At 53.9% G+C, this 19422-nt stretch overlaps 1 protein-coding gene and 1 long non-coding RNA gene across 2 annotated transcripts in view; one reads left to right on the forward strand and one right to left on the reverse strand.

Annotated features, from left to right (window-relative positions):
- Window positions 1–19422, reverse strand: part of LOC125930033 (uncharacterized) — a 192500-nt gene that overhangs the window by 104271 nt on the left and 68807 nt on the right. The window lies entirely within an intron of this gene.
- Window positions 9396–19422, forward strand: part of ADCYAP1R1 (ADCYAP receptor type I) — a 48573-nt gene continuing 38546 nt past the window's right edge. The window contains exons 1-2 of the mRNA XM_049641656.1: window positions 9396–10406; window positions 11923–12028. Of these exons, the coding sequence (XP_049497613.1) occupies window positions 10356–10406; window positions 11923–12028 (157 nt within the window). The 5' untranslated portion in view covers window positions 9396–10355. The remainder of the gene's footprint in view (window positions 10407–11922; window positions 12029–19422) is intronic.

Here is a 19422-nt window from a genome sequence, read left to right on the forward strand (position 1 = left end):
TTTCTATACTTTTAGCACAGTTAGTCTCCCTGACTTTACCCAGGCCATAGGGAGTCCCACAAAACACCCCCCTCCAAAAAAAAAAAAAAAAAAAAAAAAAAGACACAGCATTTAGCTTTTCTAGTGAACAGCCCTGGGGGCGGGGGGCAGATGGTGGCTAGGGAATGGGATGGGGCTACACTAGTCTATGGAGGGCCACTTGCCTTGGGACTGCTGTTGGGTGGAGGCAGACAAGCATCATGTCAGGCTAGAGGCTTTGGAATGGATGTGAGCTAATGGAGGGGATGAAAAATTGTGAGTTTGGGGGCTGGGCAACAGCAGCACCCAGATTTTTCTCAGGAGGTCCCAGTCTCAGTTTGGTGCTGGCTGCAGGCGGGGTTGGCAGAGCCCCCAGTTCCCAGCTGAATCTGGGGCTCCTGCTCCCCGCTGACTGACCTTGGGGAGGGCAATGAGAGGTGCCAGTCTGGACACAAGCTGGAATTGGAACATATGATTAGAGACAGAACACATGGGGGTGGGCCCTTGGTCAAAGCTTCTAACCAATCCATCAACAGGTGTGCGGGCTGACAGAGGATGCAGACCTGGCCCCTTCTTCTCCAGATGGTTCATTGGTGGGTCTGTATCTGGGCCAAGCTACCTCTAGTCTGTTTGTCCCTGTGTGCAATGAGGACAGGAATCTGTGGGGAGCCTCTCAAGGGACCCTTCCCTACATTCTGAGGACTAATCAGGCTAGAGCGTCCATTAAAGTTCTCTTTTGTGTAAAGTTCAGGCCGTCAGGGGATTGATTGGAGAAATACTTTGGGACACTTTTTTTTTTTTTTTCATGTGACCACCCCTCCCTGCCAGGCTCCTACTTTGGGACGCTCCCTCAATTTGTGTAAAATAAACAAACACATAAAATAGGTATTTACAGATCAGTATATGCAACTAAGAGGCTAAGAAAGATAAGAGCTAAGGCCACAAGGTGGCTTTCTTCCTGGGGATGTGGCCTCAGATTTAATGTCCCAGGTCTCTAGCCTCGCAGGGACGAAGACTTCATTGACCAAGGGCTGGCTGGCCCCGATTAAGTGGAAGACACTTTGTGCTGGCTGCCAGAGGGCAGAACCAAGGTGTGCCAGGCACAGAGCGGGGGCTCAGCTCAGTGCCAGGAAGGCCTCGCTTCCCTGAGAGCCACCCAGCATGGAGCCAACACCTGGGGTGACAGTGGGTTTCCCGTCTGGGGAGGTATGTGAGCAGAGGTCTGATGCCCCAAACAGGGCCGCCTGGGGGGCTCTCCACACTGATAGGGCTAGAGGCCCTGGAAACCTTGGCCACTCCTGAACAGAGCAATCTGAGTGCAGAGACCGAACGTGCCTGTCTAGTGGTCCAGCTGCCTGGCAACATACAGGCTTGGAAACTCCTCAGCTGCGACATTTGTACTGAGCCCTGGATGCCGTCAAGAGGCACATGGTGACAGCCACCCCCACAGTGACACACATAGAGGGAGTGACACACTGCCTGGGAGGCATGTAGGTTTCCAAAGACACCTGCCAGAGAGGTGGGGCAGAACATGCAACAGCAGAAAGACATATGGACATTGGGACACACCGTCTCACACAGATCTGGGCACACAGATACCTGGGGACTCAGACATTTGCTCGAGGGAGATCACAAAAACCTTCCTTAATGAAAGTCCAGATGCATGTGGAATGGAGTGGAGAAAAGTGCGTGTGTTGAATGAGACTACATTGAGGGTTGGCAAGCTTTTTATGTGAAGGGCTAGATAGTAAATATTTTAGGCTTCGCTGGCCATACACCCTGTTGTAGCTGCTTAATTCGTCTGTTGTAGCATAAAGGCAACTAGAGATGATGCGTAAACAAAACAAACGGGCATGGCTGTGTTCTGATAAACTCCGTTTACAAATGCTGAAATTTTTGAATTTCATACAATTTTTATGTGTCATGAAATATGAGTCTTGTAATTTTTTTCTGACCATTTAAAAAAATGGAAAAACCATTCTTGGCTCACTGGCTGTACAAAAATAGGTGACAGGCTGGCTCTGACCTCCTGGAAGTGTTTGCCAACCTCTTGGCTGTAAGGTTAGAGGAGAAAAGTGGTTTAAAAGATTGAAGAAGGAAAGGCTTAGTCCTGGGAGCCCGAGCTGCCCTAGGTGGCCTTGGATGCTTCCCTCCACTCTGGCTGGAGCTCTGAGTGCCCATCTGCTTAATGGGTGAGTGCCAGGAGAGGCTCCCTGCCTAACCTCAGCACCCCTGCTCCAGACAGGCCTCCACTGTGTCCATGTGATAAATCTCCTATGCTGAGGACACCTGGAGACAACATTCATGAAAATGAAATGACATCATGTCACTTCAGCTCACCAGACAGGTCCTGAACCCCCTTACCCATTCACCCTGCATGTCCAGGTCCATGCCACCTCCACCAGGAGGGAGATGTGAGAGCGCCTGGACATGCCTCATGTTTCCAACGGGACTTGAAACTCACAGGGAGCAGAATGAGACTTGAAACGGCCCAGGCGGGAGGGAGGGTCTCCTTATCGAGGGCCGGTGGTTCTCAGACAAGGGTGAGATCAGCCCAGGCAGATACAACCAGGGTGGTGGTGGGAGGTGGGTTTGACCTTGAGGAGTAGCTGGGTGCTCTCATTTCAGTGCTGTGGTGCCTTACCTGTCCTCAACATTCCCCCCCTGACAAATGGGCACTGCTGAGGCTTGACCGAGAAAAAAAAATAAATCGCTCCTTTGTAGGCTCCTTCAGATTTCCCAGCTTCTGATTTAAGGCTGTGTAGTGACCCAGGTCTTGCCTTTGGTTTCTTCTCCTCCCTCTTGTTCCCTTCTGACATTTCCTGCCTGCCATTTTCCCCTGAAGTGGGCCAGGGAGGCTTTCGTCTCCTGTTTTTCCCGTGTCTCTGGATCCTGCCCAGGCCCCCATCACCTCTACCCTGAATCCAGAAAATGGCCTCAGTGTGGGTTTTTCCCCTTCTGCTCAGCTTGCCAGCTTTCTGGGGAGTATTGCTTCACCAGGAAGCTTCTCACTGCACTCCCCTGCTTACGGTTCTTTTGTGCTCCCACCCTATCCCAGGGACCAAGGCGGCAGGGTCTCCAGCACCTGCAGACTGGCACCAACCTCCCACCCTCTTGTCCACCCCCACCTCCTGACACCTTGCTGAGCCCCTCGGCACCCCCAGGTCCCCTTCCCAAGCCCACTCACCAGGCACTAGTCAGAGTTCTCTGGGTCCCCACCCTGTATGGGGGCACGTGCCGATCAGAGCCGGCCCTCCCTTCCAGGGGCTCATACCCACTCAGAAGGGACTGCTGGTTGACAAGCGTCAGACAGATGGTGAGACGCTCTCAGTCCCTCTGTGCCTGGGAGGGGCTCACTAGACTGTCAACAAACAGGACTCTACTCCTGGCTTCCCTTCCCCTCCCTTTCCAGCCTCTCCCGCCATACCTCCTACCGCCTTCCAGGATGCCCTTCCTGCTGTACACACTCTTTCCCCTTCTTCTATCTTCTGCTTCCTCCTCCCCCTCTCTTCCTGTCTTGCTGTTGTTTGGTGGAGGGGGGCGGGGCTCTCCCTGGCAGAGAACTCCCAGGACCCCCCTCCAGGACAGGAGATGTGCCTGGACTAGTCAGTGTGGAAAGGCTTTGCAACATGACCTTGGGAGAGTCTCCTGGTTTCTTAGGGCCTCAAACCCTCACAAGTGAAATGCGATAACATTACCAAGGTGCACATGTGTTCCAGCCTAGCCCTTCCCTGCCCTGAGCCCAGGTTTCTCACATGTAAAATGAAGGGTGTGGGTGGCACCATGGGGGCCCTTCTAGGGACCTGCGTTCTGTCACCTGTGCACAGGACCCCAGTGGCCAGGTTCTGAAAGGGGAAGGTTTGAATACCCAGAGGAGCATCAGCATTAACGATTTATCCTGCGATTGCCAGGCTGCCCCTTACCCAGGCATTGGGTTCTGTTCTTCATCGGCTCTGCCCCTACCGAGGAGGAAGAGGTTCTAGAGTTTCCCTGTTCCTTCCCAGAAGCAAGTGTAGTTCCCTCCCTTTGAGGGATGAGCTTGGCAGGGGTTGGGGGGGTAATGTTTATCTTTCAGTCTTCCCTCCCTGGTTTCCTGCACTGGGAGGGAGAGAAGGAACCCCTCTCTACCACCTGGGAGGGAGAGAAGGAACTGGGGGGGGGGCAGGTTCATTAATAAAGGGAGTATGTGGCGAGCAAGGCTCTCGTGGATCATCTGTCTTAGGTCAGGCTTGGCACTGCAGGGTGACAGGGAGGGATGCTGAGTGGCCAGAGGAGTTCAATCGGGGATAGCCCAGATGGCCCCAGCCCCATGAGGGCAGGAGGACCTAGATCTGTGTGGCCTAATGGAAGGTGAGGTGCTGCCCTCCCACTGTGGGAGCATCCGTAAGGCAAAGCTGGCCCAGAAGAACAGGGTGGAAAGGCATCAGGGCTTTCCCCTGAAGGCCCTGGACCAGCCGCTGGAGAGAGGTGAGCACCCCATCCCGGGGGCTGGGCCGTCCTCAGCCGGAGGGCAGCAGAAAGCATCCTGTAGGTGTGGGGCAGGGAGGGATGGCTAGAGGGTCTCTGAGTCCCCTCCCATTCCATGCAGAAAGTTGGGAGCCTGGTGAGTCACCGCTGGCTCCGGTGTGCTGACTGATGACGCTGTCTTCCTGTGTGCTTGGCGCAGTGGCTCACCGGAGGACACGGCTGCTCTTGTCTGTTCCCACTGCCATCAGTCACTGGGCTGATGGGGCCTGAGGAGGGCCTCCCCAGTATGGAAGGGGGAGCAGACTCCCCACTAGACCAGGTATCTGTCACACACCCATTCTTGTCAGACAGGACTCCAGTAGTCTCTGCTGTGCGAACTTGGGAAGTATCTCTGGCCTCAGTCTCCCCATAGGTAACTCAGTAGTAATAATGGAAGGTGGCCTTTAAAGCCCATATCAGGTGTGAAATGCTGTGTCTATAATTCACTCTTCCTAAGCAAGGTGTTTCAGATATAGAAATATGGGCAAGGGGTAGCAGAAGTTCTGATAAGTCCCCAAAGGTGTGAGAGGGATCACTAGTAACATACAGATGAGTTCTGAGCTGATCTTTCTCTTGCCAAAGGCAAAAAATAGCAGGAGTGTAGGGAAGGCGTGCACAAGCTATGGGGCCAGGTTGCTTGGGTTCCCTTCCCAGCTCTACCACCTATTTGCTGTGTGACCTTGGAGAAGTTACTTAGCCTCTCTGTGCCTTAGTCATCTCAGCTATAGAATGAGGATAATGCTAGTGACTACCTCAGAGGTTTGAGCAGGTGAAAGGAGTTAATGCAAATGTATCACTTGGAAGAGTGCCTGGCACATACTGAGTGTTTAATAAATGTTAATCATCAGCAAATAAAGGTACAGCAGTCTGGCCATTCCCGTTTGGAATGTCACACAGGGCTATGGGGATAGAGGTGATACCAAGAGGTGCAAAAACTTGGACACAGGTAGTAAGAAATTTAATAATGGTTAACGCAGGTATAGCCCTCACTGGAACCAGGCTATGCTATACACTCTGTAGTTTACTTACATGAATCTGGTGGTATCACAGAGTAATAGCTCTGAGGTAGGTATTATGATTATTTCTATTTTACAGTCAAACTGAGGCACAGCAAAACTGGCTCGCTTGAAGTCCTAAGGCTAAAACCTCTAGCAAAACGGTCCCCAAGTCCACCTCAATAAATGCCAGGGAGCAGAGTTGAATTGTTCTCAGATCAGTTGTAAAAGCCAGTGGCCCCAGCAGAGCCCGGACCCAGGAAAGCGAACCTGGGAATATCAGTGACCAGGTCATCCTGAGTCCGCCATGTGGCTGGGCCAAAAGAGCCCAGTGTCCGTGCTCAGGGAGGGGAGAGTCCAACCCCAGACCACAGTGGCCAGGCCTGACCTTGTCCTGTGTGAAGGTCACTGGCAGGTTGGAGGAGTGCAGAGGAGGGAGGCAGCCGGGACGGGGGGGAAGAGGAGCAGCTGACAGGGCTGCAGGTGGCAGACCCAAGGGACGCATGTCAGAGGGCAGGGGAACCGTGCATGTGGCCCACAAGAGGAGCAGGTTTGGGGCAGGTGGCCAACAGCTGGAGACTCTGAGCGCCGTCCAGCGAGGGTGGTGCAGGTGGGTGTCAGGGTATGGATGGGGGGAGGGCAGGAGTGCCAGGAGGGGCTGAGGAGACCTTCGTCTTGCAAAGGCTGGAGGAGGTGATCCCTGAGGTCTCCAGCTGAGGTGAGGGAATGGGAAGATCAAGGCCTGGGAGCTCCCACCCTCTCTCTCACTGGTGAGTCCAGTTGGGCAGGGGGCGGACTGTAGTGGGTCGGAGGGGGAGGGAGAGTGAATAAGAGAGTGGATCTTAGGAGTTCTCGTCACAAGAAAAATAAATGTTGTAACTGTGTGGTGACGATGATAACTAGACTTATTGTGGTGATCATTTCATAATACGTGCAAATCTCGAATTGTTACGTTGTGCACCTGGAATTACTATAATGTTATATGCCAGTTATGTATCTCAATAAAAAAAGAGGGCAACAGTGGGAATTGGGAAGACTGGTCGAGTCCCAGATGAGGCCTTATGTTTGAGAAGACCCCAGCCCCTCCACCCTGCGTCACTGGGCTGCTTCACATCATCGCCTAAGCAGCCTGGTGACAAAGCAGAGCTGGGGGATGGTTGGGCTGGGGCCTCTGCTCCAGCTTGTTTTTAATTCAGCGCAGCTGTGGCCGAGGAAGGAGCTGGCCTGCGGAGAGCAGGCGTGAGCATCCTGCAAGTCTGGCGTCCCCGGGCGAGCGCGTGAGCGTGCGCATGTTTGTGCGTGTGTGCCCGTGCCTGAATCCAGACATTTCTGACTGCCTCTGTACATCCGGATGCCTTTGCAGAATCAGTGTGTGTATTGGGGCACAGATCAAGAATCTGATAAACACGCGTGAATCTCTGCGATGCTGTGTGGTCGCATCTGTGCGTACCTTTGTTCTGCATTCTGAATGTGCCTCTGCATTTCTGTGAAGGAGTGTGTGAATGCGCGTGGAGTTGTCTGGCAGTCCCTGAAGGAGCTTCCACCTTTGTGTATTCCACACGTGGCGGTGTACTGATGCCTCCAGTGGGTACCCTGGGGATAAACATCTCTCTTTGTGGGGTTGACAGGTGTTTATGCTCTTCTCCGTGAACCTGTGTGTGTGTGTGTGTGTGTGTGTGTGTGTGTGTGTGTGTATGAGAGAGAGAGGGAGAGAGAGAGAGAGCAGAGATAATCAGAAATCAGCCTGCTCTCAAACATGAACTCATTCTCTGCTTGCCTGCTACCACCCACTTGCCCCTAGAGCAAGCAGAGCCGTGGAAGCTGCCTGCTCTTCCGGACCAGCTCTCTTCGTTCTAATAAAGGTCAGAATAGGGCCTTTAAAATCCTACTCTACGTGAGAGTTACCTGGACAGCTGTAAACAACATTGATGTCGGAGCCCCGGCCCCGGACAGACTGACTCAGCTGGGCTGGGGTTATTTTTTTTTTAAGTTTGTTTATTTATTTTGAAGGAGACAGAGACAGCATGGGCAGGGGAGGGGCAGAGAGAGAGGGAGAGGGAGAGGACCCCAAGCAGGCTCCGCACTGCCAGCACAGAGCCTGACGCAGGGCTCGATCCCATGAACTGTGAGATCATGACCTGAGCCAAAACCAAAACTCAGATGGTCAACCGACTGAGCCACCTAGGCGCCCCAGGCCAGGGGTAGTTTTAAATGCTCCTCAGTGGTTCTGTGGGCATCCCGGTTGAGTGTGAGCATACCTTCGGACCAGGGTCGGGGATCGGGGAGCAGGAAGCAAGTGTCCGCCTGTGGGAGCCCCATCCTGAGGGAAGCTGGTGGTGCCTTTGCCGTCTCAGGGTGTCAGTGACAGCAGGGAGCTCTCTGCTTTCACTTCTGAGTGCTCTTGCCCGCTGTCTTCCTCCAGGAACGTCGCTCTGTGCCCCAGGGCAGAGGCCTCCCCCAAGAGGGCTGAAGCAGCAGCTAGCTCATGTTTGTGGTGGCGCCTTGCTGGGAGTATAGGAGAGGTGGCCCCTGAGGAAGGAGCACTACGTCCACTTGGCGACACGGGCTGTATATTCACTTCCCTTCTCTGGCTCTTGTCTGGGCCCTGCTGGCCACGAGGGAGCTGAGGTGAGGAGTCACCTTCCTCTTGGCTAAGAAAGTTGAGACCCACAGAAGCACGTGGTCTAGATGATGGCTGGCTGCTGGAGGCTGAGGCTGCTGGCCCCCCGCTAGAAGGGCTGATGCAGGTGCTGGGGCTACCTGGCATTGCCCGGGGTGGAGGCCCACCTGCCTTCACATCTCACCAGCCTTCCAGCCTGTCTGACACTGTCGTCGGTGCAGAAGAGGCAGCTCAGATCTCAGAGGCTTTCTGCCTTAGGGTGGCTTCTCTGAGCCCTCCGCTGGCCGAGAGAGGGACAGCCTGCAGCATGTGCTGAGGGGCAGGGTGCCAGACATCCCTCTGTTCCAGCCAGGCGGGCAGGAGTGTCGGCTCCTGTTTCAGCAGACAGGGCTGTAGGCTCCCACGGATGGTGCAGGTGCTTGAGCCCTCTGGGGACCACCAGTGCCAGGTCATTGCCAGAAGCAGCCCGTGATCACCAGAGGTGTGGAGGGCCCTGGGAGTGGGTGCAGAAATTAAAGCCTGCGAGTCCAGCACAGCTGGTGCCCCGGGACGCCTGGGGATGATGGGATCAGTGCTTCCCCAGCCTGCCCAGTCCTTCCTGGCCCGAGAGGGAGAGCCTATGCCAGCACCTTCAGGGCCCCCGGGGCCTCTCAGAGCATATCTTGGGGATACCCAAGGCCTCCCTCAACATCTCTGAGTGGGCCCTGAGTAGGTCGAGCAAGAGGCGGGCAAGACAGGGCCGCCTTTTGTTGCACATTCCTGTGGCTCATTTTCTTTCTCCTTTTTGGGTACTTGCTTGTCACCAGATTGCGCTTGGAGAGGCCAGCAGAGAAGGAGGATGCGTGGGTGCGCAGAGGGCCAGGGGCACAAAGGAACCGGGGTAACGGCAGCTCTGCCCACTGTGGGGGGGGGGGTGTATGCAGTGACTAAGGACGCAGCCCCCACGGGTCTCTGAACCAGGCACCTATGGGTTAGTGGTGGCCCTGACACAGGCCTATGGAATTGTTTTATTAATAATTTAATAGTAATAAAAATAACAATGTTTAAATTACTGTGTAGTATTCCATTGCATGGCTACTGGGACCTATTAACAGTGCCTGCTTGATGAATGCTTTGTTGCTTCGTTTTTTGCTGTTGATGCTATTTTAAGCCATGCTGCAGTGAATACTGTTGCATATGCTTTTTTTTTTTTTTTTTTTTTTTTTTTTTGGGGCAAGTGTAAATATTTCTCAACAGATACCCAGATGCGGAATTGCAAGGTTGAAAGGAATATGCGTTTACGATTGATTTGAGAAGCAGACCAGGCTCTTCCCCTGGGAATGTGCCAGGGCTCCCATGCCCTCCGTACTCGACTCCCTGTACCCTGTCTGGTGCCCACCAGCAGCCCCAGTCCTCTAGAGCCTCCCCCCTTGGAGCATGCTTTTCAGCACGCACTTGGTTTTGTATGTCGCGGTGGCAGAGGCTTTATCCTGGAGGTCAGGTGGGCTGAGGCAGGGTGAAAGGAGGTTCTGTTTGCTAGCAGGCCAGGCTCGGCAGCTGGAACACAGTGACCCTCTGTGGCGAGAGGTTCTTTCTCACGTAGCAGTCCGGCGCTAGGTAGGCCTTCCAGGCTTGTAGGGTCCAGCACTGGGAAAGGGCGAAGGCGCAGAAGCGGAGAGCTCGTGCTGCATTATGGACAGGTGGTACAGAGGTGACACGTGGCCCTGCCAGCTGTATTCCGTAGGTGGGAGCTTGACCGCATGCCTGCACCTGAGAGCAAGAGGGACCAAGAAATGTCCCTGCTGGGTGGGCACACATGTGCCAGCTAAAACTCTGTCTCAGTGGAGGGAGATAGGGGGAGACAGTCATCCCCTGCAGAGGGGAAAGCCATCCAGACCATTCTGGTAGTCTGATGGGGGCCTGAGCCGGTGTGTTCCCACTGTGTCCCCAGAGCCTAGCACTGAGTAGGAGCCCAGCAGGTGTTTGTTTGATAGAAGAATAAAGAATGCATGGACAAAGGCGGGGGGTGGGTTACCCTTGGAGACTGAGAGCCTTGCTACAGGTAAGGGGGGGGTGTCAAGAGGAAGGGCTGTCCCTGCCCCTCCTCTGCCACTGGACCCACGGGACTCATGCCTTCCTTTCTCTCTAGCCTGTAGACACCTTGGGGCTGCCCAGCGCTGCTCTGAGTAGGAGGCGAGCAGTGCTGGCCTGAGCCTCCTTCTGGATTGACAAGCGTCATGGCCAGCATCTTGCAGGCCTCTCTGGCTGCCTTCCTCCTGCTGCCTGTGGTAAGAGCCCAGGACCCTCCCCTCTGTGATCATTTGAAGCCCCAGGCTCATCTGAACCCTCATCCCAGAGAAGAAGCTGCGTCTTTTGTATGCCCTTAGCCAAGCTCAGTTCACCTGGCTGGTATCTCTGCCTGAACCCCCACTGGGCCATTCAGTGCCTTTGTGTGAATTACAAAGGGTGCCCCTTCCTCAAGACCCTGTACTCATTTGGCCAGAAATTGTGACACAATTTATAAATCTATTATGTTGGTGACATGTGTGGCAACCTTTAGGGTTGTGAAGTGTACAACCTGCTTGACTGTATGCAGGGGCCCTAGTCACAGCGGCAGAAAGTATTTTGATCCCAGTCCCCAGCCCATGAGTCTCTGCTAGGTTAGAGCTCAGAAGCCTGCTCTTTGCTCATGCCTCTTCCTGAACACGGGAAGGGTCAGGGAGGAAGGTTCCTAGGCATTGGCTTCTGCCTCTCAACCTGGGAATTTAGACCAGCAGTGGATGTGCTGTTTTCGGAGCCCTGGATGCCAGTCCTGCCTCTTTCCTGCCTTACTGCGTGACCACGGAGAAACTTGCCTCTCTCCCTGGAAGCCTGCACATCTGTGAATAGTCAAGACTAGACTGGATCCCTCAACATGTCTTGTGCCTGCCTCCGTATTTGCAGACATCCTTTTGAAGAACCATCCCTGCCCCAGAGTTTTAAGTTAAAGTGATAGCATTAGAACACAGCTGTCATGATAGTAATGCATGGGCTTTGAAGTTACTTGGTCCTATGCTTAAATGTAGTACCTGCCGCTAGCTGGCTGTGTGACCTTGGGCAGGAACTTTTTAATATTCTGAGTCTTGGTTTCTGCTTTTGTAAAATGTGGGCAGGACTAAATGAGAGCAGCTAGTAGGTCCTGCTGAATGCAACCACTGCTCCCTTGCCTGCCGCCCCTGGGAGTGCACTTCCTTTCTGAGTCCCCAGAGGAGAGAGAGGATGAGCTTTCTAAGCCCCTTCTGTGTCCCACCCCCTACTTGCTTCCCTAAGGCACACCAATAGCCTCGTGGTCTCTGGAGCCAGACTGCTCTAGGTTCAGAGCCTTGCTGTATGGTCTACTAAGCTGTGTGACTTCGAAAAAGTTACTTAATGTCTCTGTGCTTAGATTCACATCTGTCAAATGGAGAATGATGAAAATAGTACCTACTCTGTAGTGTTCTTAAGGTGTACGTGCATATGACAGAATAACGCATGTGCATAATATAGTGTTATATATGTGTTTGCTAATATTATTATAACACATGGAAACTGAGACCCAGGGTGGGGTGGAGTCCACTGAAGGCCACACATTGAATTGGTGAAGAAGAGCCTCAGGGAATCTGTGGTAAAGTGGAGTCCGGGGCCCCTGCTGCCTGGAAATCTTTCTGGCACTATTCCTGCTTCTGCTTCCCATCCATCACACACTGCCCCTGGGGCTTAGGTAAAAGGGCTTGTACATGAACCTCCCAGCTCGCTCCTACCGTCCATCCCATGTGTCCCGCACAGGTCACTGCCATGCACTCTGACTGCATCTTCAAGAAGGAGCAAGCCATGTGCCTGGAGAAGATCCAGAGGGTGAACGACCTGATGGGCTTGAATGACTCCTTCCCAGGTGAGTAGGGTGGTGAGGAAGGCCTGGCGTCCCCAGTGTATCCAGCCCAACCTTTGGAAACTGGCGTCCCAGCCTCTGGCCATTTTGTAGAGAATTGTGGAAGGTTCAGGTACCTGGGTCCTTCTGAAAACCCTTCGGGGCGAGGTGTCCTGGATGTCTCATTCTGGAGGAGGCTGTTCTGGGTGGCTGGCTGTGGCCACTTCTTTCCCATGGGGGCTGGTGTCTGAGCTGGGAAGCTGCTGTTAGAGAGCTCATTAACAAGCAGCCCGGGCCTGGTGGCAGCAGGGACACAGCTGTTGCCAGTGGCCGAGCCAGAGAGCACCTGGGCAGCCCAGGGCAGGCAATGTGGGGTCATTTCCCTCTTCCTCTGCTCACTCCATCAGAAGCCAGAGAACAAGGCTGCAGGAGGAACCCCACTCCTGGCTGCAGTCCTTCTCCTGGGGCTGCCGTTAGCATTGTGGCGGGGCGGGGGGGGGGGGGGGTACTGCTTTCTGGTGCTGGATGGGGCTGTGCGCTGCGGGACGCTTAGCAGCCAGAGCTCTCTCCGTTAGATGCCAGTGACAACCCAAAATCCCTTGCACCTTTTCCAAGTGTCCTGAGGGCGTGGCATGACCCCTGGCTGAGAACCAGGGGTCTGTGTAACCCTCCCTTCCCGACTCCCCATTGCAGATGGGACACTGAGGCCCATGGGGCCGAGGCACCCTCAGCTTCCTGAGTCCCAGTGGGGCCAGGAAGAGGGTCTGTGTGGGAGCTTGGGGATTTGGGGGTGGGGGCATCCCTGGAGGTCTTGCCGGCCTCACTTGCACCTCAGTTGCTGGAGGCTGGGCTCTCTGCCCAGGCTAGAGGGCTCCACTTTTCCCTCTGGATCCTCCCCATTTATGAGGAGCTCTTCTGAGCACCATCTGTTTAAATACTTGATTAATCGGCAGCCCAGTTAAATGTAACGGTCCCTCTGGGCTGAGCTCCCTGTACAGTCAGTGAACATTAACTGGTAATGAAGCTGCTCCTGGCCATGCTGGCCTTTCCCTCCGGGCTGGGCTCTGGCTGAGCCCTAACCAAGGCCGAAAGTGGATTCTAGGCCCCGCCATCCAGGGAGGCTGAAGCAGGGGTCCCAGACGGGCACAACAGTTGCAGGAAACCAAATGAATATCTGGTCCAAGCCTTTAGTCCAGGAGATGGGAGGTGGGGAGCCCTGGGGGCAGGGACTCTTTAGACCACACAGGGGTGGGAGTGGGTATCAGGCTGAGGTGCCCTGCTTCCCAGCCCAGGGCCGGTCTCAGATACACTTGGGGTTGAACAATGAGAAGCATCCAGGAGGGAAGAGTAGAGGTGGAGGGTGGGGTGCAGGTTAATTGTACAGCAATTTGGGGAGCCCTGGGTTAGGAAAGGACATGAAGGCCTGCCCACAGGGGTGTTCTTGAAGAAGAAGCATGAGTGAGACAGATGTAGCGATGGACTCCCTCCCCAGGGGGAGTGGGGGGAGGGGGTCTCGCTGTCCCCTACACAGTGCTGCTCAGAAGAGGGGGAAAGGAGTTCTCTGTGGGGAAGATAGGGAAGGATTTATGGAAAAGGGGGTATTTAAACCAGATTCTTGGTTCTCAAACCTTGCTGCACATCAGAATCACCAGGAGCTTTTAGAAAATGTACCCAAGCCACAATCCAAACCAATTAAATCAGAACCACAGCTCATTATAGTCATGATTTTTAAGGGCTCCTCAGGTGATTCCTGAGGTTGAAACCCGTAAGCTAGGCTTAGGGAGGAGCAGACACGTGATGGCAGGTGAAAGCCCAGGGATGGATGAGTGGCAAGAACATTCTAGGCTGAGGGGACCCCAGCAGCAAGAGGAGGGGGAGGGGAATTGGTAACTTCCTGTATCTGGAACCCTGAATTGGAGGGGTGGGCTACAGAGAGGGGGTGGCTGGGGGTGGGCTACAGAGAGGGTCTGGCTGAGAGTCCTAGGGGCCCTGTGAGTCAGGACTCACCACAGGTCACCCTCAAAACTGGACTTGGGTGAGGGACCCCAGGTCTGTGGAAGAAATTCACTCATCCACCCACACACTCATTCATTGACTCATTCATTCATTCCTTCACTTGCTCATTCATTTGTTCATTCATTCATTCATTCATTCACTCACCCATTCTCTTATTCAGGCAGTTACTCATTTGCTCACTTATTTGCTTACTCATTCATTCACTTATTTGTTCACTCATTCATTCACTCACTCATTCACTCACTCGTTCACTCTCAGTCACTCTCGTTTATTTCGTTCACCCACTCATTCACTCACTCATTCTTTCAACTCACATGATAAGCTGAAACCTTATTAAGCAAAGTCAAAAGGCAGCCAACAGGTGGAAAAGAAAAGGAGGCTGAGGGCCCAGCCGGACCACCACCTCTGTGGCCCTTTCTTTCTCTGTGGCTTAGAACATTCTCTATTAAAATGTGGGGGTGGGATGGATCATGTTAATAGTCAATATTTACAAAGACTTACCATGTGTTGGTCACTGTGGTAGTGCTTTTCTTCTCCCTCTGCAGCAACGTAGGAGGTAGGGCCTATTATTACCCCTATTTTATAGATGAGAAAACTGAGGCACAAGGAGGTTTTATACCTTGCTTAGAGACAGTTCAATAAGATGCAGAAGTGAAACTTGTATCCAGGCATTCTGTGCCCTCAACCACTGGGATACACTGCCTCGGAAGAAAGATAGGATACCCTGAGGCCTTAGTCCCCATCACCAGCCAAGTGACCTTGTGAAGGGCACTTAACACCTTCATTTTTCAGTCTGCAAAATGGAGGGGAAAATAATATCTATCAAATAAGATTATTGCACTTAGTGCCAATCGTGGAAAGTGCTAAGGGTGACATGTGACATTTGCTGAGTACTCGTCAGAGATGTTATAGTTACTTAGAGTTGTCATCTTACAGTGTGGACTACCTCTAGGGTGTCCCTCCCATCTTCTGCTAGATCTGAGTTCTGGGGAAGTGTGGAAGTCTCTGCAGGAAGCAGAGCAGTACATTTTGGAACAATCTGGAAAGGTTTTCTTTTTTTTTTAATTTTTTTTTTAATGTTTATTTATTTTTGAGACAGAGAGAGACAGGGCATGAACGGGGGAGGGGCAGAGAGAGAGGGAGACACAGAATCGGAAGCAGACTCCAGGCTCTGAGCCATCAGCCCAGAGCCCGACGCGGGGCTCGAACTCACAGACCGCGAGATCGTGACCTGGGCTGAAGTCGGACGCTTAACCGACTGAGCCACCCAGGCGCCCCTGGAAAGGTTTTCTGGAAGACCAGAGGAGGGGCTGGGAACCAGATCCAGGCTGCAGAAGGCCGATGGAGAAGCATGGGAAGGGGAGAGAGACCTCCAGGAGGGGGATGACCCGATAAAGGTAGGAAGGGAACAGTGAGTAGGGTGGGTGGGGACCGTAACAGCTGGCACTTAAATACCAGGGGCAGCTTCTGAATCTTCCCACGCACATCGTTGCATGGTGTGGCTCACGTAACCTCAGCCACCCATGGGCTGGGCAGAGTTTTCCCTCCCATTTTACAGCTGAGGCTCCGCAGACTCACAGAAGTGAGCTTGTTAGCCCGTTACCTGGTAAGTCCCGCAGCCAGGGAAGGAGGGGCCGGCGTGTGCCTTTGGTAGTTCTGGAGTCCTTGCTGTTAACCTCTACATTGTTCTGTGGCTCAGAAGAGGTGCGGAACCACACCCTCCTGCCTTGTGCAGTGAAATATCACTTGGCAAGAGGAAGTTGCAATGAGGCTGGAGAGAGAGGTAGGTAGGTGAGGAGGGCTTTCAACGTGCCCCCAGAGGCCTGTACTTCACTTGGCTACAAAAAGGCTAAAGGGCATTTGTGTTTCTAGGGGCCAGGATAGCATGAGGCCTCAGCTTCCAGTGACCGCTTGGCCGGGTTGCCCAGGCCCCAGCGCCAGGGCCGTGGAAGGAGAGACCCAGGAGTGTCCAGCCCGGTTCACTGCAGGCCCGTGGTCAGCAGGGGTTTTCCCCTACAAGCTGAGGTTGGAAGAACCCCTCCTCAGGGGGCTTCAGAGCATGTGGCCTCTGGGCATCTTTCTAGTGTCGAAGTTCTGGGAGAGCACCGGTCTTGCTGTCAGCAGACAGGGGAGAGTTTGCTGGCCCCTTCATTTCCCCCGTGTGTTCCATTTGAGCCTCAGGTCCTTGCGGCATCCTTGTTGCTGTGCAGCCGAGCCAGGCTGCTGGACCTTCCGATTCAGCCTGCTTGTGAAATACAGGCAGCAGTTCGTCTCTGTGCTGTGTGCAGTGCGTTAGAAACCCCGGGGGGGCACTTAAAGATGCTGATATCCAGGCCCTTCCGGGGCCCATGTGATCAGCATTTGGGGGCAGGGAGGGGGAGGGAGGTTATTAAAAGTATGTGTTAAAAGCCTTCAGATGATTCTACAGGATATCCGAGTTTGAGAACCATTGGTGTGGGCAGGGGATAGCATCCACGGGGTGCCCACGTCGTCTTGGATGAGGGAACAGGTCCCAGAGCACAAGCAAGCCAGGCTGGGAGCTCATTCTTAGCCAAGAGTCAGATGTAACGGAGAATTGGCAGTTGGCATGGGGTTGCCAGTCCGTGCTTGGGTGAACTGAGAGAGGCCAGCCCTCTCGCTGCACCCCTTCTTTGCCCCTCCCCTGCCCCTTCTGTCCCTAAGCGCACGATGCACTTGCAAATGGAAAAAGATCTGTCGGCTTGTTCCAGTAACTGTGAGTTGTGAACTCACAGTAATGCACTGACCTGTTTTAGAAATATATTTATATGTATTTCGTATGTCTCCCCATCATCTTTTAAATCCAGTGAAGTGAGTGCATTGGAAGGAGGACACTGGTCTGCTGGAGGTGAGGTTGTTCCATGCTACTGTGCGTGTGTGGTTGGGGCTGTGGGCAGCTCCCACGAAGGCAGCTGTTTCTGGTCAAATCCTTGTCTGTCCCTGGGACACCCCAAAGAGGACATGGTAATGCACAGAGTGGCCTTCGGAGTAGAAGCCAAGGGACAGAGAGATGTAGGGGTGGGATTGGGGTAGCGGGGAAAGGTACCGGAGCTCAGCAGACAGCTGAAGAGGGTAGAAAATACAGGTCAGGCCACAGACCACTACGTGGTTTTGTTCACAGCGTCCTTGGTGTGTTTTAAAGATGTTTATTGAGACTGTTATTGAGGAGCTATATTTAATGGTTTTGTACCTCATCCTAAGCCCTGAAAGCTCAATGGGGCTTGAGACAGCACTGAGTCCAGCTCTGTCACGTGACACAGGGAGAGGTCGAGGCTGGAGGTGGCAGTCACTGGCTGAGTCACACAGAAGGCCGGAGCCAGCTCTGGGACAGGACCCAGGTCTGCCCTTCTAGCTGGGGGGTGCCCTTTGTGCCGCAGTGCTCTTGTGCCCAGAGAGAAGGAGAAAGGACTCCTGTGCGTGGGAACGGTGTCTCCACTCTTGACAGTCCCCGGGACCCACACAGGTCACAGGCGCAGCCTGCTGGGTTGGTGGCTTTGTTCTCCTTGCTCAGCCCAAGTGGCCTGCCCGTGCAGGGTGAGTCCAGCCAGCACCTCCCCTTTGCAGGGCTGTGGGCTTCCACAGCCTGGAGGCCCTCTCTGCATTTCAGTGGGCTTTTTGGGTGTGGTCCTCCTTGGGGGTGCCCCCTACTCTGGAAAAGATGGAAGAGGCCTACGGTGGTGGCCATGGCTGGGGCAGGAGGGAGGAGGCTTGGAGGGAAGATGAGAAAGCCTGCTTGTTGCTATTCTGATCCAGTCCCTGAGGCCTGTCCTGGGTGCAGAGTGTTGCGTCCCAGCCCCCACCTCCACTCTCACCAGAAGAGGAGAGGCCCGGAGGAAGGGGGGCCACTTCAGGGCTGGGCCCAGGCTCCTCACCCCAGGAGCAAGATCAGCTTCTTGACTGCACCTCCCTGCTGCTCTGAGATTGAATGGGCCCTCAGCATGAGAAGTGGGGTCTACAGGGACCCTCACCCGGAGGAATTTACTGCCCCTGTCTGACAAAGGGTCCCGTTTCTGTCCAAACTGGTTTTTCTTTAGTCTTGTAGTTCTCACACTTGAGCCTGCATCAGAACTTCCTGGAAGGCTGTTAAAACACAGAATTACTGGACCCAGCCCCAGAATTTCTGACTCAGTGGGGCTGGGTGGGGCCTGAACATCTGTATTTCTGGCAAGTTCTCTATGGTGTTCCTGGTCTGGGGTCCCCACTTCGAGAACCACTGACTTCCAGAGGGGAGGGCTGCATCTTCAGTCCCCAACCCCCGATGCCCCTTGCACTGAGATCACAGCTGGTCCCCATTTTACGGATCAGAAATATTGGCTGTAAAGTAAATTGCAGTAAATCGAATCATTTTTTACCCTTGAATTGTGTGCTAAAATGAGGGGCTTGTTCTAACAATACCCAAGCATCCTCAAAGGGAGGACGGCGTCTTTGTCTGAGTCCCTTTGGTGCCCCTGGTCTCATGGGTTTTGAGCACTGTGGGGAACTGGACGAAATCATCACCATGACAACCTGCGATTAGCTCCTTATTTTGTTCCAGTTGAGGCTAATGGCCCTGTGTTCTCTCTCTGTTCAGTGTGCCCAAGTGGTCTTTTCCCCTCCTGCTGTTGCGAGGCACTTCCTCTCGTTGGCTGCTTTGTGCAGTGTCTTAGTGGGAGCAGCTCCCCAAGAGTGCACAGGGCTATCCCCTGGAGCAGGAAACTCGAGGTGTCTGAATTCCTCTGACCTGGTGCCATAGAGACTTTGAGTTGGGGCGGGGGGTGGGGGCGCGCAGACTGAGCCAGGAGGGCACAGGTGGACTTCGTAGAACTGGGGAACCAGAGGAAAGGTGAAGCGGGAGGCTTGGGGGCGTCAAAGCAAAGAACTCTCGCAGGGGATGGGAGCCATTCTGATTTTTGACCTCTTCTGCAGGGGGGAGGAGGGGAGGGAAGCAGTGTATGATGTACTTGACCGTGTCCTCCTTGGAGCCTGCTTTCCTGGCTGCTATGTCACTAACGTCTGGTTTTCCCTATGTTTCTGGCCACCCCTCCTCCGTCTTCTTTGCCAGCCCCTCCTCTGAATGCTGGCATGCCTTCTTCTGTTGAGGCCAGGCCCTATTGTCTTCCCTTTTCTTCTCTAATGCACACCGCCTCACGGGACCTGTCATCCAGGTCCGTGGCCCTACCACGCACCCCTGTGCCAACCGCTCCCCATTCCCTGCTTCCAGTTCTGACTTCCCCTCTGCACTGTGGACTTTTATCTAACCGCCTATTTGAAATCTACCTCCACTTGGCTCTTGGCACCACCTCAAACTGAACGCGCTCCAAACGAGACTCCTGAGCCGCAGCCCAATACCCTCCACCGTTTGCTTCTCACCCGGTTCTCTCCCCTGTGGGGAATGGCGAACCTCT

Source organism: Panthera uncia, chromosome A2 (genome assembly GCF_023721935.1).
Source record: "Panthera uncia isolate 11264 chromosome A2, Puncia_PCG_1.0, whole genome shotgun sequence".
Classification (NCBI taxonomy): Eukaryota; Metazoa; Chordata; class Mammalia; order Carnivora; family Felidae; genus Panthera; species Panthera uncia.